Source organism: Diabrotica undecimpunctata, chromosome 3, assembly GCF_040954645.1.
Source record: "Diabrotica undecimpunctata isolate CICGRU chromosome 3, icDiaUnde3, whole genome shotgun sequence".
Classification (NCBI taxonomy): domain Eukaryota; kingdom Metazoa; phylum Arthropoda; class Insecta; order Coleoptera; family Chrysomelidae; genus Diabrotica; species Diabrotica undecimpunctata.
Window position 1 is genome coordinate 114,236,501 of NC_092805.1, and position 26,822 is coordinate 114,263,322.

Consider the following 26,822-nt stretch of genomic DNA (forward strand, 5'->3'; position numbering starts at 1 on the left):
CAGCCCATCACCGTGTTTTAATTCTTGTGTTATTTGAAATGGGTCTGTCATTTAATGTTGTATCTGTACCCGAGCTACTGTATCCGACATTGTCATTCGAATGAGCCTAAATTAATTTAGAAGGTATTTCAAATTCACCTAATATTTTGTATAAGTGTGTCCTGTTCCTTGAGTTATATGCCTGTTTACAGTCAAAGAAAATATTATAGACATCTATGTCATGTTCCCAGGCTTTGCGTAAGAGCTGCTTAAGCGTAAATAGTTGGTCGATGGTTGATCTTCCCTGCCTAAATCCTGCCTGATATTCTCCTATGATCATATTCGTGAGGGATTGTAGTCGATGTCTAAGTATACTGGTAAATATTTTATATCCACAACACAGCAGGGAGATTCCCCTATAGTTTTGACAGAGGAGCTTATCGCCTTTTTATGGATAGTGCAGATAATACTCTTATTCCACGCTTTTCACATTTTCTCTTGTCTCCATATTCAGTGTATGACTTCATATGTTACTTACGTTATTTCTATTTCTCCCAACTCAAACAATTCTACAGGTATTCCATAACATACAGGGCCTTGTTATTTTTCTGCAGTTTGATTGCCCTTTTAACCTCTTCTATTGTTGGCCGTTTTGTTATTTTATTCTTTTCATTTTCTGCCTCTTTCAATAGCTCATGTTCTGTGTATTTTACATTATCATTGTGAGAGTTTTCGGTCAGTATCTTTTCAAAATATTTTTTCCAAGTTTCTTTAATTTCTTTAGTATTGCCGGTTATTTCGCCATTTCCATTCCTCCACAAATTAGTTTTTGGTTTATAACCTTGTTTTATTTGTTTGATTTTATTTGAATTACATGTTTGTCTTCTTTAAAGTTTATTTCCATGTCTATTAATTAATTGTTTGTTTATATGTTTTCTCTTTTTTGTGTACACAGTTTATCAGATATTCTATTTTTAAATACCATTTTTCTTTTTTTAGTTGGTATAGTCAAATATATTCTATGTGCTTTATTTCGTTCTTTAATTGCCGTCTTATACTCATTATCAAACTATCGGTCATCTTTTTTTTATTCCTAGCGTCGATTTTGCAGCAGTTAATGTGGTTCTACTTATTAGTTTTCAGTTTTCTCAGACCTAGAATTTCCTTTCTTGGTTGATTCTCTCTTTCCTGTCGGCTGATTCTACAACTGAAGTGTACCTAAACTAGTACGACTAATACGACTTTATCAGTTTGGGTTTAGGGAAAGTCATCCGACCTTGCATCAAATACATAGAATAATACATACATATAAGCGAGGTTCTTACAGCCTCTGCCGCTTCTCGCATTTCGACCGCCATCGTTTTCTGTCCATCCATTCGTCTTCTTTGATGGCTCTATCTCTCATTATGTGCCGTACATCTTCTTCCCAGGCAACTGAAGGCCTTCCCCTTCTTCTTCGTTGTTGTGGTATGTAATTTAAAGCTTTCTTTGGCCATCTATCTTCATTCATTCGCTTCACCTGACCATACCACACTAGTTGTCTGTCTCGTTTCGATTCTGTCTACACTGGAATATACAGTATTTGTCCTCCTTCTAATATCGTCATTCCTGATATAATCTTTTTTGGATACACCACACGCTCTCCTTAGAAAATCAATTTCTACTACTTCTATTCTTTTTCTATCTTTTTTCACGATCTGCCAAACTTCTGCCCCATAAATCATAATAGGCTCTACCAAGGTTCGATAGATTGTCAATTTCGTTTCTTGTCTAATATCTTTAGACCATAATAGAGAGTTTAGAATGTTTACCGCTTTTTTTCCCTGCTGCGTTCTGTTTTCGATATCTCTTTTGGTAGTGCCTTCTTTAGATATTATAGATCCGAGATATTTATATTCATTACATGTCTTTTTGTTTCTAATTTCTAACTCTGGATATTCTTCATCATCTCCTATTTTAAGATACTCTGTCTTTGACATATTCATATTGAGGCCCCATTTTTCAGATTCTTTCTTTAGTTTTCTAAACATGTAGTCCATGATCATCTGCGAAAAATAAAGTTGTTAGAGGTTTACCATCGCCTATGTCTATTCCCATTCTGGATACTTGCTTCCTCCACTGCTCTAGCGATGATTGAATATATATTTTAAATAAGGTAGGAGATATACAACATCCTTGTTTAGGCCCCTTTGTTATTGGAAATGATTCAGATATAAAGTTTCCTTTTTTAACGGCACTTCTTGCATTTTTGTATATATTTGCGATAGCATCCACATACTCTTTACTGAGACCTACTTTCGTCAATGTTTGAAACAGTTTTTTCAAAGGTACCGTATCGTATGCCTTCTCTAAATCTACAAACAATAGGTGGGTAGATAGGTTCCTTGCCTTCCGTTTTTCGATTAACTGCTGCAGAACGAATATACCATCAGTGCACGATCTTCCTGCACAAAATCCATTTTGTTCTTCTATGTCTTCATATTCTGATTCTATTCTTTCTTTTATTATTCAACCGTACAACCTCCCCACTGAGCTGATGACAGTTATTCCTCTATAATTAGAGCATCTGCGTTTATCCCCTTTCTTGAATATTGAGCTGATGTATCCAACATTCCAATCATCGAGGATATTTTGTCCTTTTAAAAATTTGTTAAATAGTTGAACCAACATCTCATGTAATATTTTTGGTTCATACTTTACCAACTCAATTGGGATGTCTCCAGGTCCTGTTGCTTTACCGTTTTTTTAAACTTTTGAGGGCATCGCTTAACTCCCAGGTTGTTATCTCAATTATTTGTGTATGTTCGGATATTTTTTCCATTTCGATCTCTTGGAATTTACATCTATCCTCTGTCAGTAAGACCTTATAATGGTGTTTTCACTGTCTTAGATCTATTAACTGTAAGTTAGATTTTTTCCTTTCCTTCCCTCCGGAGAGACTTTATCACCTTCCACGCTTACCCAACTCTTGTACTTCCCATATACCTATCCACCTCTGCACATTTTCGATCCCACATCTCATTTTTACTTTTCACTACTTCTCTTTTTACATCTCGATTTAATTTTATATATAATTTGTGATCTTCCTCCTTTCTCGTTGACATCCATTTCTGATAAGCAGTTTTCTTCTTGTTTACTAACGTTTGCATATTCTCCGATCATCATTCTTGATTTTTGTTTCATGTTTGTCTATGTATGAACATAGAATAATTAAACTAATATAAAGAGCACTGGAAGAAAAGAAAAATTTGTTTAGTTGTCTTTCTCGACGCTGCTTAAGTTTTTGATAGAGTATGACATAAGAGCCTAATTCACAAACTAAAAACAGTGCTTTTAAAGCGATACTTTCAATTATTGGAATCTTATATTTTAAACAGATTTTTCAGAATCAAGCAGGAAGAGACCTATTCTGGACTGAAAGACTTCAAAACGGGAATACCACAAGGTAGTAGGTACTAGGGCCTCAACTCTACCTATCATATACTAATGATATTCCACACCTTAAAGATGATATGAGAGGCACTTTCGCTGACGATCAGGCCATCCTATCAGTTAAAGAAGAGCATGAAGAAGCTGCAAGAAAACTGCAAGTAAAATCAATCATTGGACAAAAAATGTTTAATTTTTAGAAGAATTACAATTAATGGTATAAAATCAGTGCATGTCAACTTTGTCTGAAATAGAGAGCAACATCAGCCTATCAGAATAGATAACATTCATGTTCCTATTGCAGCTTCTGCAAAATACCTGGGTTTTATTTGGATATGAGACTGCATTGGAAAATTCACATTAAAAAGAAGAGAGAAGAGAAATTCTAAACTATCCATTTATAACAACGAATCATTAACAAACAAATACAAGACTAGTATGTACATAATTTTTTTACATCTTTAAAGAGAAGAAGGAAAACAGACACCTGTGACTCACTCAGGTAGTGTTGGGTTCCTAATACCCTAACGAAGTAGTGTCAGGACGAGATGCCCGAGGGAGTTAGACCTTTGACACTTTGTCCCGTCACGACTCCGAGACTGTCGGCATTTAACTAAAATCTTCTTCTCTATCACTCCAGACATCAGGATGGAAGGGCTGGTTATGGCAAAACATCTCTCCCGAGATGTTTTGCCATAACCAGTCCTTTACAGCCAAACAGGGCAGTTTTCACCCGATTCCCATTCTTTCTCCCACACGTTCATCGGGAAAACCACACTCACCCGAACTACCAAAGACTTTCAACCTCCTACATTAGCGAAGCTGTCATCTCTCTCGCGTCGTGTCTCATTCATTCCTATTTCGGCCTACCACAGTCCGAATCCCACCGAGGTGCTACTCATCGCTCGTTTCAAAATTCTGTTGCAAGTTCCCTCTCCTCTCGTTCTTTTTAGTATGGACATACTGCGCATAGCTCTAGGAATGGCGCCAGTAAAAGCAACATTGAAGTAACAGAGAGGTTTTAGAATAAGGTACTAAGGACCAGCGTTGATGCTTCATGATACGTAAAAACAGCTGCATCCACCGAGATCTGAAGATGGAAACAGTAGAACAACTAATTGCCAAATGCGTCAGCAGTCATAAACAACGTCTACTTCAACATATGAATATCGAAATCATCCAAATCCTCGATAACATGGATATACCTAAAAAGAAAGTTCAAGAGGACAAAACCCTTCGAGTTAATGAAGTGAAAATAGTTAGCGTAAAAGACATTGTGCAATCTAATATACCTGTGTAAAGTGTAAATATTACTGTAAGTAAGTTAATACCTATAAAAAACATTACTGAATGAAGATATAGTTTTTAGAATGTCAACTGTAATAATTTAGATTAGAATAGAACTGCCATTTATCTTGATGATCAGATTGTAGTGTAAAAAACCCTCAGTTTGTTGGCATAATAAAAATTGTCTCATGAAAAGTGATCAATTTTAATTTAAAAAATATTGAATGTAAAAAATATTTTATTTTTATATCGGCGCCCCTTAAAATTTGGCGCCCCAAGCGGCTGCCAGGCTTGCCTGCTTCTTTATCTGGTGAAGCTCTCTATAAGACCATGGAGAAAGCGGTACTGCTCTAAACATCTAGATGTGTAAGAAATTTTTGGAGATAATACTCACTTTGGCTTAGGTCACCTAGTACCGTACATTTTATTTATTAAAAACAAGGGACGTACCCTAGATTTCTCACCCTTTTACCTGTAAAAAAGTAATCTAATTAACGATTCGAAACTATGTGTGTAAATACCGTATTGTACCAAATTGCTGAAGATGGGGTCAAAATTTTCTGAAAATCAAAGATTGTCGCTGCTACTGGTACCAATATTTTTGTACAGCATTAGATCGCAGGTCATTATTTTTATATTATCTACCTAAGTTATAAATTCTGTACAAATATGTTTGGCCAAAGTGCCCTCCACCCTTGAGTGGTAAGTTTACCTTACCTGTGTAGTCACCTGTACTGCTAAAAATTGATGGCATAGTTTCTAACGTTATTACATATTGTAGTATTGATTTACATGTGATTCATGCTGGGTCGAATAACCCCTTAAAAATGTCCTATGGGCTTGTAGTCTAGCCCAGGATTAAGTATCTGAGATAATTAAAATATATTTTTGTTCTAAAAATACATTTCTGCCCCCCTCTTTGTAATAGAATTGGCCACAGTCAGACTTACAGAAATTAATTTTATTAAAATGTTCCATAAAAAACAACGAAAATTTGAATTTGAGTTGCTCTAACTATACAAGAATAAAAATTGGTAGAACACATAAAATATAAACAAGTGAAAATCATAGTAGAAATTAAAAATAGCAAAGCATAAAAACTTGAAGATGTATGTAAAGTTGCCTGGTTTTAGTTAAAAAAACTCAAATATTCATATCCAATCAAATCATCTAGTTCTTGTTGACAGCTTGACGTTGATGTCATATGTCACCTTTCACAATGTTGTTTTATGTGTTTCGTAATAAATGTAATTAAAATATCAACATGGCGTTAAAAAGTTAACGTGTAGTGATATGCGGACAATAAAAATAGTTTATTAATAATGTCCAACGCACCATCAAATCGCCGTAATGGTGCACAAAAAATTAGATTAACAAGTGAGTAAAATATAGTGTACTAACAAAAATGTGAATCATTTAGCAGCACGAAACATTGTTTTATAAACGTCAAGTTAACATGGCCTCATTGATTACTTCCTAGATTATTAATCCATATTACATCCCGTGTAATAAACTTTAATCTAATTTCACTTTTTATTTGCAGTTTTATGTGCTAGAAACTTAGTCAGGAAGGATTTATTTCGTGAGTACCAATTTTTCCTATTAAATGATACAGGGTGTTCCAAATTATAAATTATTCTTGTTATTTGTCAAAGAATGGCATAAAATTAACATGGATTTGCATTTATTCTATAGCAAAACAACTCGACTTTCAACTAGGCTTTGTTAAAAAGTACATTACTGTAGAAAATAAGTACCATTTGTTTACAAAATTTTCATTTGTTAAAATTACAATTATCAAATTATATTTGAATTATGCTGTTAAAATAAATGAATAATGGGTATAAAGATAGCAAAAATGATAATAAAAATTAGGCCACTTAATCTATAGATACCAAATATTGTTTTATGATTTTTGGTACTACTATACTAAATATATTATTGCAATTACATCAGTCTATTGTCATGAATAACACAAATATGTACATATTACATTGTTGATAGGTGTAAAAGTATTTGCAATACATAGGTATTTTCACACTTCAGAAACTTCATTTCACAAGATATTGCCAATATTTAACATTCTTCTAATATTATTCAAAGTCTTTGTTTTTGTATTTTCTAGATGTTTTACATATTTAAGATCTGCAAAGTTTGACACAATGACAGTGATTTGTATGACTATGTTGAAAAATCTTCCTTATAAATTGCCCAATAATTAACTACTGCAAATAGATAAAATTGCAAATAGTTAACAAATTATTAACAGTTATGACTAATTTATCCTTGATGATCTGTCAAGTCTTTTTCAAACTGAATTTTGCCACTTCCTAATATTTTAGAAATAATAATTTTGTCAATTCTGTATCCAAAAATCACAATATAATTATGCAGGTGTAATAATGATCAAAAAATAGTTTAAAGACAAAAAACTGGGTATAGTGTAGGGTAGAATCAAACAGAATCAAATCAAAAGTGACAACACAGCTCAAAATGAAGATTTTTATACCTCTTTCACCTCAGATTTTAGCACAACACTTGGTCATAGTTATATTCTTCTTTATGATGGAGCTTAGTCAAATTCAATTGTTGACAACAGTGTAATAATTTTTTGGCTATAGGTATCTTCAAGCTATGACAAAATATTAGGCTAGAGTAGATTAGACTTTAGGCATAGATATAATACAAATAGACTGAGTGCTGCAATACATACCTGTTCCCCCATTGCTGCAGAGAAAACTGATACAAAGCAATCCCTGTAGCTCTTTCTAATATTCAGGGTATATCGACCATGTGACCTAAATGACCAATGGAAGGTCAAGTGGTCGCTAAACCTTGCCCATTAGAAAGAGATGCAGGAAATACTTTGCGTCAGTTTACTCTGTAGCACTAGGGGAACATGTCTATATTGCAGTGCTTAGTCTATTTTATTATATGCATATGACTTTAGGTTATTCAATGTAACCTAAAATTGACTTTGTGTTGTCTTACCCCCAATATAAACTTGGTACAAATTAGCACTGTCTGTTTTATTCTAATATTTTTTTAAATAAAAATATAACCAACTTTTTTCCCCAATCAAACAATTCTGCTTTTAAATAATTGAATTTATAAAATATCTGCCATATTTAAAATTATTTCTGTATTCTTTTTTACATTTCTCTTTTGTGCTTGTACCGTTCGCGTCTTAAAAAACTGGTACAACTCTTATAACCAAAAACCGTGTTTTTTAAGTTGTGTGCGTTGGTCTTGTCACATGTGTCATTCTAATTTCTAGGGCACTGTTGCCAGTTCAACGAAAATATTATATGAAACCAGCTAAAAGCAGGCCTGTGCGACAGACCGCCAGTTTTAAGTATACTAAAAACTAAAACATTATTGAACATTCACTATCAGTCAGTCACATTTATTTAAACATGCATCCTAAAAAATTCTCCTATTACTATTGTAATTTTCCATAATCTCAATTCAAAAATAATGATAGATAATCAATCCAGACATAACTTTAAATTATTATAATAAAACATTACAGTGAGATATTGGATTGTAAATTGTAACTGTCACGTTTTGAAAAGCGTTTTTTCGTCCCGGATATTTTATAGTTAATAATACGTAGGATAAAGTATAATGTTATTTTTTCACATTTATTGTTCTTGTAATAAATAATAATTTAATTTTGGTAGTTTGCCTGTTACTAAACTTATTGACACAAAATACAGTTCGTGTTCGGTAGGTAATTGAAGTATAAAATTACAGTATATGCATTCTAATGTTCCCTGTGCCAATACCCTAGGTTTAAAGATCCTTCAAACATTTTGGATATTAGCTCAACCCTATCTCTGGTTATTAAATTTATTAGATACGGTTTTTTACCTATACCTATCTAAAAACTATCTATATAAATATCTATCTAAAAACTTTATACATTTTTGAACGTTATTTTTTATATATTTAGATTTTGTGCAATTCCGTTATCTGTGATGGCAACAACGAATTGATTCACGGACCATTGTGTCCAGTCTGAACACAGGTTTACATTGGGAAAAAAAGTGTACCAGTTTTATATGACGGGAAGTGTACATATTTGATCCAAACTATTTTCTATCCATTGCCATTTAATATTGTGTTAATTGATCTATTTTATTATTAAATGTTGTATTAATATTTCATACATGTGAATCCTTAAAAAAATAGAAACGTGTGTAGGTGTTTTATAACTAATGTATCTCACTAGTTGGTATATTAGTAAAACCAACTAGGATCTAAATTAAAATGAAGTTTTGCACTAAATTAAAATATTCTAATAATTATTTGTTACACTTAAGTTTGTTTCATTAAGTAAATATTTGGTTGATTCAAGGTTTTATTTGTGACTGAAATATTAGTTGTAATAATCTTCTTCTTCTTCTTCTTCTAGTGCCGAGTCCACCAGTGAAGGTTAGCTATAACCATTCCAAATTCGTCACTATCTTCTACTTTTCTTAAAGGCATTCTGTTCAACACCATTTCATTCTTAATATGATCAGTCATTGATATTTTCAAAATTCTTCTAAAAAGCCACATCTCAAAAGCTTCCAGCTTTCTCATTAAGTCAACATTAACAGTCCAAAAGTAATGAAAATGTGTTAGGATGTTTCAAAAGTACTAAGGCGAATGTGTGAAGTGGTAAATGACAATGGAGTGTGGAGAAAATAATACAACTTCGAATTTTATAGAATATACCAGGAACCAGATATCGTAAACTTTATTAAGATAGGTCTTCTGAGGTGGGTAGGGCATGTAATGTGGATAGAACAAAATGACCTAACTAGAAAAACACTCCTTGATAGACCCATTTGTCAGAGAAGAAGAGGAAGACCCAGAACAAGGTTCCTTGATAACAGCGATGAAGACATGAGAAATATAGAAATACATGCTTGGCAGATGTCGGCGATGGATGGGGACAACTGAAGAGGCCTTGAAGGGCTAGGACCCATGCAGTGTTGTAACGCCAGATTGATACACAATAATTTTTTAATAATAAAAAAAATTATGGATAAAAATTCTCTACTTTTTACTAAGAAAAAGGAACATAGTATGTCATGAAAATTTGAAGAAAACTCAAAAATTTTGTCTTAAAGTACATCTTTTATCACTTTATATTTAAAAAAAGTTGGAATTGGTTAATTACTTCAAATTTAAACTTAGGGTATTTCCAATATAAATGGGTCACATTGTATATTATGGATTTATTTTTTATTTTATTTATTAAAGTGATATTTTTTTTCCAAAGATTATTCCAGTCATTTAAGAATGTTCCAAAATAATTTTCCAACATTTATTGATTTTTTCAAATAATCTCATGCCCTATCAGTAATTGTAACAATGTTTTGACATAATATTATATAAACATATTGAATCACCTGCTCTTTTGTTCTAATATTTCTACTGTAAAAATAATATAAAATAAATTACAAAGATATTGGTAGTAGCCTAGATTTGACTTCCAAAAGTGTTGGCTTTGATCTACTTTTTGTAAGTGTTCATATAGCTATGTGTGTTTACAACTGTTATTTATATTTTCATACTGCATTGTGTGTCAGAATGATTATGGTTACATAAATAGTTTATGCATGTAAAATCAAAAGTAGATCTTCAACTAAAACATTTTACTACAGTGCTATGGTTTAAGGGTCAATTTAGTTTATCATTTCTGGCATTATTTATTATGGAATATTTTCAAATACCCATGTAATAAGTAGGTTTTAAAAACTTTATATATCAAAGGAATTTTTTGTAAAGTTGAGAAAAAATACTATACTTAGTATTTTAGTATTTAGTGTTTAGTATTTAGTATATACACTCGCGATCATAAAATCCGGGTCACCTTGAAAATCACCGATATTTCATTTTTAACGAGCTTTATCGTAAATAATAATAACACAAATACAAACTAATGCATGTTTCTGAGAATTGTTGCGGTTTCGTTTGTAACAAAGAATTCCAATAGTGCCGATTTCGCGGTAAAGTGCACACTTCCCAATATGAACGCTACCTGTAACTCATCTTGTTTTAAATGTCTCGTTTGTACTTCGACTTTCTGTTCAAATGCAACGACAAACGTTTATTATTGCCACCATTAGTGTTTATTAGTGCCATTATTAGTGTTTATTTTTTGACAAAAATGCCTTTGACTGTTTGAAACGGCACAAATTGTTGCACTCGTGGAAGACGGTCACACTCAACGGCAAGTCGCAAGAACTGTTGGCGTAAGCCTTTCTACGGTTCAACGAGTACTTCAACGCTTTCAGGAGGCAAGCTTGCTAACCAGGCGACCTGGCTCTGGACGAAGAAGAACGACCAAGGCACTAGATGACCGTTTCCTTGTGTTTCAGGCTTTACGAAACCGGACCTCAACTGCGGTTATGCATCAAAATCGTCTAGAGGAAGTACGAAATCGCAATTTTAGTGTTGCAACAGTAAGAAGAAGACTTCGTTCTTCTTGACTATCTTCTCGGATAATGGCTAGAGGACCGCCACTTCACCGGGTGCTTCGAGTTGCATGACTAGCTTTTGCTCGACAATACGCGCATTGGGGAATTAACGATTGTAGCAAAGTGTTATTCTCAGATGAATCCCTTTTCTGCCTAACTGGATCCGATGAACGTGTAAGAGTTTGGAGGAGAACCGGTGAACGATTTTCACAAGCTTGCATTGCTCCAAGAATGCCATTTGGTGGAGGTGGAGGCATGACAGGGCTTGGAGAAAACGCCGTTTTTATGCAGGACAACGTGCGACCGCACGTTGCCAGGATCAATATGTAATACTTGGACGAAGTTGGAATTATGAGGGTACCCTGGCCAGCTAGGTCTCCGGACCTGAATTCCATCGAACATCTCTGGGACGATTTAAAAAAACATATTCAAACCCATACACCTCCTAACAACGCACAGGAGCTTAAGGATCTGTTAGTGAGAGAGTGGAATAACATACCACAACATGTAATCCGGAGAAAAATTGAGAGTATGCCCCGTCGTCTGCAAGAGGTTATTAGAGCAAGGGGAGGCAATACACGATATTGGTCATTGAAATTTCACTGATTTTTTACCACGTTCTGTATTTTCCATTTTTTTTCGTATGTCTGTTTTATCAACAATTTGATTTGTTTTCTGTTTTTTTTTCAATAAAACAATAAAAAACCATTTTTTTTTCTTTCAAAACAAACATTGATGACAAATAAAAAATACATTAGCCAAAAAAAAAGGTAATTACTGCACCAGAGGCAAAAATATTTAAGAAACTTGAAATTTTCAAGATGACCCGGATTTTATGATCGCGAGTGTATTAATAGATATTTATAAAGTTTCTTAATATCTAAAATGTCACAAATAGTGTTAGAAAAAATAAAATATCAACTTTTACAGAAAGTTATACTTTGTTGTGGAAAAGTTGTTTATTTAGAATACATCATTTTACTTCTAACAATTATTACGTAATACAATTATTTAATATAACGTTATCAACTATAATAATAATTGACAATAAGAGAGTAAGTAAAATTAATGCAGACCAATCACTTTCTGGTAAATATAGCCTAATGTATACTGGATGATTCACTATTGCCAGGACAGTCTGTTATGGCAAAACAGTAAAAATTTTGTCTATTCATTAAGATGTAACTTATATTTCAATAAAAGAAAATATTGCTGTATTTATACTTGTCTAAATATCAACAGCACATTCACAAAGAGTTAGTTATTTTAATACACTTTCAAATGCTAATAACTTTTTATGTTAAATTTAAAATCCTGCTATAACTTTACTAAGAGGTTTTATCGCAAAATTCTTAGCCTACTGTAGAAGCAAACAAAATTTGAAAGGTAAAGACTTTATTGTACAACATACTCTCCTCTTAATTGGATAATTTATTACAAACAAATTAACCTGTCATGCCTCTAAACATTAAAAAATACTTAATGTATAAACAAGGCCTCCAGAGATTATTTTACCTCTTTGTGGAAGAAAATATACAACCTTTACACTTTCAGTTTTGGGAAAGACATGATAGTTGGATGGAGCCAGATTTGGAGAATAAGAGGGACAGTTTGAATAATTCGAACCTCAAATCATCACTAATTATTTGCATGGCTGCATGCCATATGTGTGCAGGAATATTGTGTTACAAAAACAAAATACCTTTGGACACTTTCCGCCACTTCTCACATTTTTAATTTTCTCATAGAGTGGTCAGTATTGCCCAATAGTAATTCCTGGTTACTGTTCTGCCCTTATCCAGAAAATCAATTATGATTACTCTTTAGGAAATCCCATCATTATTCATCCCAAAAAGCTAATTAAAACAATAACTTTTTCTGCAGATTTTTGAACATGAAATTTCTTAGGTCTCGGAGAACTAGAGTCTCCTATACTTCGATTGTGGCTTTATTTCTGGCTCATAGACGTGTACGAAGATTCATCTATAGCAACAGTACGGCTTTAACACCTGTATATAAACTGACTTCATTCGCGGCGTAGTGCAAAAATTGCATCCAAAAGCTGCTCTCTTCACCTTTAAAACGCATTTTAATTTTTGTCAATAGGACACTCTGGTTAAAAGATATTAAATTTTTACATCCAGTTGATACAAATTTTATATAAAATTGATTTCGCGCGAGTACCAGACATTAAAAGTCACCAGTCGCTTTAAGCGTTGCTTCTAAGAGAACTGTTTCTAGAAGTGTTCTTGGTATATTGTTGTTACTTCATTGTTGATTGTAGAGGGGACCTTCACATAGTATGTGAAGTAGTCGTTAGTGTTAGTGTCGTATTACACGTTTCACATCGCGGCGGTTCGCACTTTTTAATTAAGTACTCATGCATTAACCTAGTATGTCCAAGTCTGAGTCGCGTTACTATTATTTCTTGGCTTCTTGACATAGGTAACACATTCCATGTCTCTATGCTGAGTTTCACTTGTTTTAATGTTGAATTCGACACATTCCATTTATTTTTCCACGCACTTAAGATTGATTTTTTTATGGGATGGGATCTATTATATATTATATTTATATAAGAGAACTGTTATGTTATATATTATATATAAGAGAACTGTTCATTCTATAGAAAAAGTGCTAATACACATTTTTGTTCAAAATTATCTCATCTACATTTTTCACTTGAAACATTTTTTCTTCGGCATAGAGACTTTTGATAAATCGATTTTTTACATTTTATGATGAGGGGATTTTAGGGAGAAGCTGGTGGGTAAAAGTGGTGAACTTTTTTGATTCTTTTTTTGGAGTCCCAAAATTGACATTCTCAGCAAAATTCAGCTTGTATGTATGAATTTTAGAGGTCAAACAGAGAATTTTAATAAGTTATTGTTCGTTGTTAAGTTTTTATTAAACCGACCCGGTTTAGGCTGATTAAAGCCTAATATAATGAGTGATCCACAATTATTTTTAAGTCAAAATATACATCTACATCAATTTTTCTGTCATTTTTGAGTAATATATTTAGATCTTTTGAGGTATACGAGACATTGGAAGACTCTGAATGAATATTCCTTTCCATTGGTCATTTAGGTCACGTCGTCAAAAAATCCGACCCATTAGAAAGAGATACAGGGACTGCTTTGCATCAGTTTTCCCTGTCGCACTGGGGGAACGATGCTGTATTGCAGCGCTCAGTCTGTTTGTATTATACTTCTATGGTCTAACCCAGCGTTTCTCAACCTTTTACCATTTGCGACGAAATTTTCCATAATTATTTTCACCGCGCCCCCTATCGTACAATAACAATATATGTATGCAATAATAATAATATACCTTGAGTATTTGACGCTAACTTTACACTAAAACTTTAATTACCAAATTATGGAGAATAAGTAAATTTATTGATATGTGGCAACACCGATCGGGAACCGATGTCTCTCTTCGCGAGAAGTTTTAAGTTATTTCAAACATTCTCGACCATATGCATCTCTCCAGTTCTGATCAGTCGAGTCAGTCCTTCTGTACCTGTTAAATATATCGTTAATGTGATTATTTTAGTTTGTGTGTTACGTTTGCAAGAATTCGATACTAGTGAAGCATTAGCAAATGCGCAGGCGAGATTGTTTCCAAAAATAAAATCAATTTACTGAAGTAAATGAAGAAAAAAGGCCTCTGTGTATCATTTGCTCAAAAATTTTACCAGCGAATACCAAACGAATTACTGAAATATTGTAGAGCAGCAATGACAGAAAATTAACAGCATTAATCAATAAAATTATAAAACACAATAAAATACCGGAAGAATTTACAACAAGCGAACTAATTCTACTATTCAAAAAAGGTGATAAAGAACAGCCAGAAGACTTCAGAGGTATAAACTTGTTAAATACTACCTACCTACTACTTATAAATTAGAGGATAAGTTTAGCAAATGAACAGCAGGAATTTCGTACTGGAAGATCGTGTACAGATGCAATATTCGTCATAAAGCAAATTACTGAGAAATCACTAGAGCATAATAGACTAGCATTTCTGTGTCTGAGTGATTTAAAGAAAGTATTTGATAGAGTAAGACTCAAAGATGTAATCCATCTTCTGTATAATAGAGAAGTTTCCATAAATATCATAAAAACTATTGAAAATATCTACCAAAACAACATAATGGAAGTCAGAATAGATGGACAAGTTCAGAACCTATAGAAATAGGCAGCGGAATAAAGAAAGAAGATACAGAATAAGAAAAGAAGAAGTAAAAATACTCTGTTACGTAGACGACGCAATATTGATAGCCCAAGATAAAGATAGTCTGAAATGACCGGTCCACATAAGAGCAAAAAAATATGACAATCTCATTTTAGAAAACTATTGAACAAGTAATGGAAATAAAATACCATTATTACTAATGCGCATCGACATTGTGCAGCTATGGAGTCTTGGACAAAGAAATAAGAAATCAAGTACAAAAAGCAAATAGACTGACGGGATGAATTAATAACACTATATGGCGAAACAGACACATTAACAAAGAGATGAAGTCAAGAATTTATAAAGTCAGAGTAAGACCAATAATGACATATGCCTCAGAAACAAGACTCGACACAGCCACAACACAAATAGTCTAGGCGGGATCTGTTTTGGATTGGACATTTTCCATAGGAAGCTATTTTTTTGCTGGAATCCCTTCAGATGTGCCCAATATCGATAATCACGATATGCTCCAGTCGCAAACCCTGTGCTAAATTTTTTATTTAACAAAATCTGAAAACAATTGAAAATTTCCCATTTTTTTGCTCCTATTTTCGTTTATAATTCGGTAAATATTGATCCTAGAGAAAAAATTATAAGAAGTAAAAAGTTTCGCTATTCAATTTTACACAATATTTCGTTAGCTAAAAATTGAAAATTTAATGTTTATTGTTAAAAAATAGCAATAATTGGAAAAAAAGTACAAAAAAATGAAGTTAATCTTTTAAATGTTTTTGACTTTCTAAACTTGACTTACAAGCTCCATATTCCGCCTAGAAAAACTTCTTAATATTTTTAAAACGTGTGCTAAATTTTGTTAAGATCGGTCGGATAGGTTTTGCATAATAATTTTGCAATCCAGCCTACTGAAAAAAAAATCGCAAATTTTCAAATTTATAGTAGGCCCTAAATAAGCCTCTCAGATAGTTGCAAATTTTTTTACATTTAAAGGAAGGCACAAACTTTCAAACGCTTTTTGTAAAATTCAAATCGGTTCACTAGGAGAGCCTATATATATATATATATATATATATATATATATATATATATATATATATATATATATATATATATATATATATATATATATTAGGCTTATAAACAAATTGAATAACCTTACGAGAGTTAAACATATTAATTTCAAAATTTATACACTTAAAGAATATTAAAAGACGCTTCTTTAAAAAAAAAGATACATTCGGCTTACTGGTTGCCGAGATATTGAAGGTCAAAGTCGGCATACATTTGCCGTGTAACCATAAGTGATAGAGGGCTCGTTTTTAAACAAGTACCCTCGCCTTGTCAAGTACTGTTTATATGAAAAGTTTTACGTAATGCGCTTCATGGCAACATCCATAAAAAAGACAAATAAAAAACCGTTTTCGCGTAAAATGTCGCTCGGAATGCATGAGAGGTGGTGGTGGGGGACATTCACTCGAAATGTGAATCGGCGAGTTCAAAATCATAGCGCGCGCTAAAAATTGCATTACCTCGGCTTCTTGTTAACCAATTTTGCTCTTTTTTTTTAATTGATGTCTCAGACGACAAGGATTTCAAATATCATATTTTCAAATACCATTTTTAATTGCAAATTGGGAAATTTACAATAAACAATTGTATGTTAAACAAGTAATTGCATTTTTTCTTCATGCATTTTTTTTGAGCTTGCAATTTATACATTGAAGTAAATTGTTACTTTTAGTAAACAAATATGTATTTATAAATTGTTAATAAATAATTTAAATTGTTAAAACAAAAGCGAACGAAAAAAAATTTTTTTTTTTCATAAATAAACTTTATTTTGACTCAATCTTCAATAATTTTTTTTAAGTCTTTCTTTTTTTGGAAGGACAAGAATCTTCAGGTCTTATTTCTTCCTCAAAACCTTCATTTTCCATTTCAATATCTTCATCCTCGATCTGTAAATTTAATGTTTCTTCTCCTTCATCTGTAGCTTTATCTAGAAAATCTAAGGAATCCATTTTTGAACAAAGTTTTTTACATTTGCAACTAATATTTCTGAATAATCAGTGAGTCAGGTAGTAATACCTGCTCAGTTTGTATTGGCTCAAGACCATTTTGAGTTAAAAGAGGTTAGTCTTTGTATGTGGGTATATTTTATTTTATAAAAACCCTTAAAAGGGCAACATTACAAGCACGAACGTTTTCGGAACAACTGTTCCATCATCAGGTTAAAATGCCTAAAATAAGTATAAACCATTTAGTTACAACAAACGTGGTTTAAAATTTTGACTAAGGTTAAAAACAATGAAATGGTTATACTTACAGGTTAACATGCCTGAGCCACCAAAATATTTGGGTAAAAACCCTTTAAATTGAAAAATGTTACCGAAGAATGTACATGATGTTTATATTATTATATGATGTTTAATATTTTAATTAGATTTTACTTCAGGTAACATACACCCATGCTTAAGTGAGTTCCAGTGTCCGGAGAGTACACCTCTTCAAACGGACTACGGTTGGCAACTGATTGATGAAATACTCATGAGCGGTGTCAGAAACAAAATGTCAATGAACCATGAAACAGTGTTAGTTAAACATTATATTACTACAGCCAAAAGATTAAAAAACTTTGATGATGTTAAAATGATAACAGTAATCCAGGTGTTGGAATTTAAGAATTTCTCTATAATTATTTAATATTGGATGTAAAAGATGTAAATTACTGGTGTTGTTGAAGGTCATGTTTAAGAAGATGACGTATGTATTAGGCAGCTTATTTTACTCTTTATCGTATGGAGTGTGGTCTAAAAGGTGTAATTTGTGAAGAATTAGCTGAAATATATAGAAATGTCCTTTTATGTTGCTAACATCTAGGACAAGGAAGAATAATTAGTATATATTTGTAGCTAATGTAAGACTTTTTTGAGTAGATGAAATTGTTTAATACTGCTAGTATCGTAAAAATTTTTTAATATAAGTGAGTCCAATAGTTTGAGAAAAAAATGATTGAAAATCTTCCGGCTGAAGGAATTAAAGTTATAATTTATGTGATTAAATTTAAAAATTTTTATGGAAAGACTGAGATCCTCAGAGACCTGGCAGGAATAACAGTAAATGGAATGACTAAAGAATAAAGGGGAATGGGTTAAAGGGAAATGAATGAGTTAATCAACAAAATTAGAGATGATAGAGGTCCTTCATGCTTAAAGCATCTAGCACCCTGAACAAAATATATTTTGGTTGTGTTAAAATCTGATACATAAAAGTTTGAAATTTTATTTGTGAGTATGGTGTAGTAAGTTATTGACTAAGAGAGGGGGGAGCAATGGTTGATTAAAGGTTTAGGTAAAGTGGGAGAAAGTGAATTCTGATGAATTGCTGGATTGTGTTTAAATGTTTACTGAGTTTGGAACTAATGGGTGGATGGTAGATATATGAAAAGACAGAGAACTAGCAAAAGAAAAAAGAATGGACATTTCTCATTCTCATTTCTCATTCATTGGAATTTCTTTTGCTAGTTCTCTGTCTTTTCATATATCTACCATCCACCCATTAGTTCCAAACTCAGTAAACATTTAAACACAATCCAGCAATTCATCAGAATTCACTTTCTCCCACTTTACCTAAACCTTTAATCAACCATTGCTCCCCCCTCTCTTAGTCAATAACTTACTACACCATACTCACAAATAAAATTTCAAACTTTTATGTATCAGATTTTAACACAACCAAAATATATTTTGTTCAGGGTGCTAGATGCTTTAAGCATGAAGGACCTCTATCATCTCTAATTTTGTTGATTAACTCATTCATTTCCCTTTAACCCATTCCCCTTTATTCTTTAGTCATTCCATTTACTGTTATTCCTGCCAGGTCTCTGAGGATCTCAGTCTTTCCATAAAATTTTTAAATTTAATCACATAAATTATAACTTTAATTCCTTCAGCCGGAAGATTTTCAATCATTTTTTTCTCAAACTATTGGACTCACTTATATTAAAAAATTTTTACGATACTAGCAGTATTAAACAATTTCATCTACTCAAAAAAGTCTTACATTAGCTACAAATATATACTAATTATTCTTCCTTGTCCTAGATGTTAGCAACATAAAAGGACATTTCTATATATTTCAGCTAATTCTTCACAAATTACACCTTTTAGACCACACTCCATACGATAAAGAGTAAAATAAGCTGCCTAATACATACGTCATCTTCTTAAACATGACCTTCAACAACACCAGTAATTTACATCTTTTACATCCAATATTAAATAATTATAGAGAAATTCTTAAATTCCAACACCTGGATTACTGTTATCATTTTAACATCATCAAAGTTTTTTAATCTTTTGGCTGTAGTAATATAATGTTTAACTAACACTGTTTCATGGTTCATTGACATTTTGTTTCTGACACCGCTCATGAGTATTTCATCAATCAGTTGCCAACCGTAGTCCGTTTGAAGAGGTGTACTCTCCGGACACTGGAACTCACTTAAGCATGGGTGTATGTTACCTGAAGTAAAATCTAATTAAAATATTAAACATCATATAATAATATAAACATCATGTACATTCTTCGGTAACATTTTTCAATTTAAAGGGTTTTTACCCAAATATTTTGGTGGCTCAGGCATGTTAACCTGTAAGTATAACCATTTCATTGTTTTTAACCTTAGTCAAAATTTTAAACCACGTTTGTTGTAACTAAATGGTTTATACTTATTTTAGGCATTTTAACCTGATGATGGAACAGTTGTTCCGAAAACGTTCGTGCTTGTAATGTTGCCCTTTTAAGGGTTTTTATAAAATAAAATATACCCACATACAAAGACTAACCTCTTTTGTTATACGTGGTATACAGCCAGCTACAGGAATTATTTTCCTTGTGGATTTTGAGTTAGTTCCCACCCCCACTCAGTAGCATTCAGGTTATTTCCAAGCCACTGCTGTACTTGGAAATATACACGAAGCGAGTGTTGCTCAGCTGCAGATTGTGTTGGTGGCAGCATAACAATTGAAAATTTTTATTTTTGCAACCTTTATTAAAGCACAAGTAGCGAATTTTATTCAATGTAAAATCGCAATTTGAGTGGCCCATATACAATGCCGATATAATTTTACATCCGCTGCGTTTAATTTCTTCCTTAGTGGCACTTTTTTCATTAAAAATGCTTGCTTCTTGCGATATATCATTATTTGTTGAAAACAATTTAACAATTTTGCTTTTTCCTTGATAAAAAAATGCAGAGGTTGTATTACAACCTCATAAATTTTGAAATTAATATGTTTAAAGCTCGTAAAGTTATTCAATTTGTTTATAAGCCTAAAAAATGTTTAAAACTTTAAAAAAAATTTCTAGTCTCTCCTAGTAAACCGATTTAAATTTTACAAAAAGTGTTTAAAAGTTTAAGCCTTTCTTTATATGTAAAAAAATTTGCAACTATCTAAGAGGCTTATTTGGGGCCTACTATAAATTTGAAAATTTGCGATTTTTTTCCAGTAGGCCGGATTGCAAAATTATTATGCAAAACCTATCCGACCGATCTTAACAAAATTTAGCACACGTTTTAAACATATTAAAAAGTTTTTTTAGGCGGAATATGGAGCTTGTAAGTCAAGTTTAAAAAGTCGAAAACATTTAAAGGATTAACTTCATTTTTTTGTACTTTTTTTCCAATTATTGCTATTTTTTAACATTAAACATTTTCAATTTTTAGCTAACGAAATATTGTGTAAAATTGAATAGCGAAACTTTTTACTTCTTATAATTTTTTCTCTAGGATCAATATTTTCCGAATTATAAACGAAAATAGGAGCAAAATTTTCAATTGTTTTCAGATTTTGTTAAATAAAAAATTTAGCACAGGGTTTGCGACTGGTGCATATCGTGATTATCGATATTGAGTACATCCTGAAGGATTCCAGCAAAAAAATAGCTTCCTATGGAAAATGTCCATTACGGTCTGAATTTCTACAGATCCCGCCTAGTCTAAAAGGCTACTGGAAACGGCAGAGATGAGAGTGAGAGTACTGAGAAGAGTTACAGGAAATACGCTGAGAGATCGAAAGAGAAGCGAAGACATTAGAAGAAAATGTACCGTACAGTGTATAAGCGAATAGACAATAAATAGAAAAAATTAAAATGGAATAACCTCATAAGCAGAATGGGGGAGACCCGTGTCGTCAAAATAGCAAGAGGTAAGTCACCAGAAGTGTCGGACGGCCGGGCAACAGACGGATTGACGACCTTCCATAGATGTATTAATTCGCCAATGAACAAGCAGAATTGCTTATAAAGAATAAGAATAAGAAGAAGAAATTCAATAGGGTTCGACCAAGCTATGTATCAAGTATCAAGTTTTTAGGATTTTTCCTTTATAATTATAGCACACAAAGGCAGAAAAACAGACAGACAATAACTATTGAGTCCTTAATAATAAATATTAAAAGGGTCAAAAATTTTAGTATATAGTTTGTTCTCATAAATTGTGGAGATAATTACAACATATTCAACATAATAATATTCTAGCGAAAATAAATTAATTTATTCAATATGCTAACGTGAAAAAAAAACCAAATAAGTCCCACCAAAACAACTCTTTTCTGAACCTTAAAACATGAATTACTAAATTTTTAGGTAACTGAACTAAGCCTCATTTTTATTAATAGCCTCTTGGCGCCATTTTGTAAGATACGGGACCATGGAGAAATTATTATATTATTTGAAAGCACTTGTATAAATCATTAGGTCCCTGGATTTTTTTGATTCTTTGTGGCACTGTTTCAAAATCCCCACTAAATTGTGAAAATCTTATTAAATTAACTCTCGGTGAACTCTTTCTTCCCAGATGGATAACGTCACTAGTATCATATATATGCCAAACAATCTTAATTTAAAAATAAAATTGACCTTTTTGAGATTGACATATAAACATATAAGTACGTAAAAGAAATTTAAAATAACAATCATTATATTTGTCCCTTTCATCTCTACGCCCATGACTACTATATGTACTAAATATTCAATAATAAATAAAATACTTTGGAAAATTAAATAATGTATAAAATTATCGAAACAATATTAAAAAAGATATTATGATTTTTCCATTCTTTGATTTTTAAAACCAAAGTGACAAAAATCAGAACATAATAATTAAAAAAATATATTCCCTCATTGAGATCAAACTCGCTTCTGGTTCTAAATACCTTAAATAATAAATAACCTTAAATAATAAAGTGGCTAATCAATGTCATTATTTGACAAGAACATTATTAAGATGTTAGTTTTTTGGTTGTATTTTGAGTTTGTGTTTATTTATTTATCGTATTCCAAAAATGGAAAGGTTATTACGAATCATAGAAGTTCCAGGAAGAATATTTATTTGTAAGAGACTTTGGGCAAATGTATATATCTATCGAATTAATATAAAGTAATAATATTATTAATAAATATTAAATATATTTACAAAAGTAACATTTTTATTCTCGAGAGAGAAAGAGAGAGAAAATATATATTCTGTCTCTCTGTTACCTATGTCTTACATATGTAATGATTTTGCCGATTCACTCCCGTACAAATTTCCAACGTCGAACGCGCGTATAGAAGTATAACTTCAAAATCTTTATAGGCTTCACAGCAAATGCCGAAATCAAAAAACAGTTTAATAATAAATCCCTCTTTGAATTTTGGGCAGGGGTAAGGGTACGTGCATAACGGAGACCATCGCATCGTATCCTCGCCTAGAGCAAAGCACTGGCAGTAAACGCTCTCATTTAAAATAACGCATTTATTTTACCTGGCGGTCGATAATATATGGTACAATTCTATGGTCGGAGCGAGGGTCGTTGTGAGCGCCCACTAAGTGATGAGTTTTCTGTACTGAAAATCAGAGCGTTCCGTATACGATTACCGTTTTTAACATCTTAGATTTAGAAAAAGAACTGAGAGTATCTATTTCTAATATTATACCCTGTTTCGATAAACTAATCTCTGCAAAACAAGCCCAATGAAGTCACTAATTATATTAAACTTTTTCATAATTTAGTATTGATAACTTTATGTGTAGTACTAATACAGTGCTCTTTATAAGTTTACCTATTATATCAGTGCTCATGTGTATTTTATTTTGTCAGAATTATGTTTGGCTTTGATTTTAGTAAATTACTCAATGTTGTTGGTGTTTTTTTTTCGATAAGCTTACGCCCCCCCACTAGTAATAGCGCGCCCCTCTAAAAGGACGCGCCCCACAGGATGAGAATCACTGGTCTAAACCATAGACATATTATAATAGAATCAGTCTATTTTGTATTATATGTCTATGGTCTAAACTTGCCATTACATAACCACACTTTCACGTTAACGTTGGCAATTGCTTTTTAATTTAATTATTTTCTTTTTTTATTTTTTTGTTCTAATTTATGTGATTAAATATTGCACTATGGTGATACTTTAAACAAAAACTATGCATGTGTAATGTACCTTGAGTTGGCTGCATCTTATGTTGGCTAAATAAAATTTTATATTTTATTTACATTTTATAGTACTGTTTTTATGTCGTATGTCTATTATGAAAAATACTGTATTTACACAAAAAATTAAAAAAGCCCAAACCATGTCATACTTCCAGTGTTGCCATTCTTCGAATCAGGTAAGGCAATATAGAATTTTTTTTCTACTCTGGAAACCGTTCTATTCGGGTCGTACTGCAGTCACCTGGATTATTGGACATCTTCCATTATCGTACAATTGCGCATGGCTTCGGTAGATTCGCTATATATAAGCTTTTCGCCAATAACCAATATATCTTTTATGTGATCCTAATATACCCAGAGTTGTGTCAAGTAATTGCATGGTGTATAAATCAAACCTTCTTATAGCAACATTAAGTTCTGCGGAAACTGCCTACTGTGTTGAAAGTTAGCCTCTAGGATCCTGATTGGGATCGTTAAGATATAATACGGGCAAGGACAGAGTCCGCGACCTGGATCGTCAATTTACCCGTGCCTTTATATTTTTATTTGTGGTCCCAGGAGAGTCACTCATTTCTTTTTGTTTTTGCATTCATTTTGGTCTCACGACTTGGGAATAAAATGGACAGTGCGATTGTGTCCCGGACTTTGCCAACTTTTTTCTTTGTGCTATAAAAATATATCTGCTAACCCCCTGAGTAATCGTTAGTGAGAGTAAATGAAACAGTAATATTTGGCTGTTATTAATTAAAATTTATTAATCATATGGATAATAGTGTTATAATGAGAAAAGTAAACTAAAACATGACTATAACTATATGTAAAATATTTCGACAAGGGATGGAGAAACTTTTTCTTTCTAAATTTACTAAAGAAATATATGGCGAGAAATATATAAAGAAATGTTTATTAAATGAATATATTTATTTAATAAAGAAATAACATTTATAAAGAAAATTATTTAGAGCGTGTATCACTCGTATATAGTTCATAACATCGCTTCCTTGTTCCTTTTTTGTACAGGTATCGTAATAATCGATTAAAAAAATGATCTGCTAATTGAGGCACTTTTTTCTTTATTTTAGTAATTCTTTTTTTCAATAACTAGACTTTTTTGGTACATTTTATCCTAATTATGTGTTTACATGCACTTTATTGTTATTTATATTACTAATCTAATCTAAAATGTTTGTTTACAAAAAACTGTACAGAGAAATAGCTGACACTCTTTTGTGATGAAAAGTCATATTAATAATTTACATATTTTTTTTGGGTTTTGCGGCAGGTCTAGAATAGTTCGTCGGATCGTGACGTATGATACATCATTAAAAAGAAGAGGGTTAGCGAATATGTTAAAACATAAAAAACACACAAGCCGGCATTGCAAAAAGGGCAAAACATCATATCTCCATTAAGGTAGAAAAAACAAACAAGGCGACTACCAAAAGGGGACTATAAAGTAACCTCATTGTTAATCAACGTATAGCGACATGCGAGATCGCATAGGGCAGTGTGAATAAAAATAGATTTACTATATGACAAATTTAGATTTATTGACGTAAGAAGGCCTCTGGCTAAGTATAAAATAAACAAACGATCGAATCCTAACATGTTACATAGCAAATGAAAGAGGATGATATAACGAATATATTAAGATAGGAAAAATAAATAAGGCGACTACCAAAAGGGCATTACACAGCATATTCGTTATTAATGAACGTATAGCGACATACGAGATATCACATGATGCTATGGATGAGAATATACTATATGATACTATATGGTAAATTTGCTTTATTGACCCGAAGAAAGCCTCGGACTGAGTACAAAATAAACAACTAGCCGAATCCTAGCATATAACATATCAAATCAAACGACGTGAGACGTATAGTACATATAATGTATATCCCGTGCCGTCAAAAAATATATACTGTTAGGATATAGTAAAAAATAATTATAAGAGTCAGATGAGTACCAGATCATACTTTATATTTAGTTGGTGTACATGCATGACGTTTATTATTTTAAAATTTTAATGAGTGACAAAATTAATTTTGTTTTGTTCAGGTAACAGATTCTTACATACACTCATATAAGTTGTTTGACATATTTTTAATGTCACTAGTTATCGTTATCCCACATTTGGAAAGACCATACGGAACAGCGTATTTGATAACTTTTTAAATCATGTATACATAGGTACGTTTTAATTGACAACAGCGCTTTTTTGTAAAACACTTAGAATTTGAAATACATATTAACATTGTTTCTTTACTCTAATTAAAACTGACTAAAATTTATGACGTGACTTGGGATTTGTTCTAATTTAAGTGTATATTAGAATTCGCTCGATATTTAAGTAAATCAATAAAAGTAATCACATCAGAAATGTATAATAACACGTCTATTTGCCTTGTTAAAAAACTTACTTATTCGTGAATACATATCATTCGATTTGTTCTCTACAAATCAATATACATGAAATATACATGCCATGAAAATTAATCAACCATGTGTACTATGTACTTATGGAAGCAAAAGTGGTTGTCCCTATATTTGTTTGGGCTGCAATCTTATGGTTAATTGCTTTACATTTTAACAATAAAATGTTTTAGATTTTGAGGATGGTTTTGGTAAACTTTAAAATTGCACTAAAACATGATTTTTAAGAGTACAAGGGTTCATGGATCATCGGCATTTAACAAATAGTAAAATAAGTGCTGTTACATTTATTGAGAGATGTTTTTTAGAAATTTACGTTGCACATAATTTTAACGTAGGTTTGAGCTGGATTTTGCAGTTGTGGAATACCAATAATTCGTTGATATCTCTGAAAGACGTGGTTATATTAATATGTAACTACACCTCGACAGGATATATGGTAGAATCCTTCTTCTTCTTACCGTGCCTATACGTTCCGGATGTTGGCGATCAGCTCGACAATTCTAACTTTGCTTGCTACTATTCG

At 32.1% G+C, this 26,822-nt stretch overlaps 1 protein-coding gene across 1 annotated transcript in view; it reads left to right on the forward strand.

Annotated features, from left to right (window-relative positions):
- The first annotated feature begins 5,931 nt into the window (after positions 1–5,931).
- Positions 5,932–26,822, forward strand: part of Smurf (SMAD specific E3 ubiquitin protein ligase) — a 49,536-nt gene continuing 28,645 nt past the window's right edge. The window contains exons 1-2 of the mRNA XM_072526679.1: positions 5,932–6,072; positions 6,239–6,277. Coding sequence (XP_072382780.1) covers positions 6,018–6,072; positions 6,239–6,277 — 94 coding nt within the window. The 5' untranslated portion in view covers positions 5,932–6,017. The remainder of the gene's footprint in view (positions 6,073–6,238; positions 6,278–26,822) is intronic.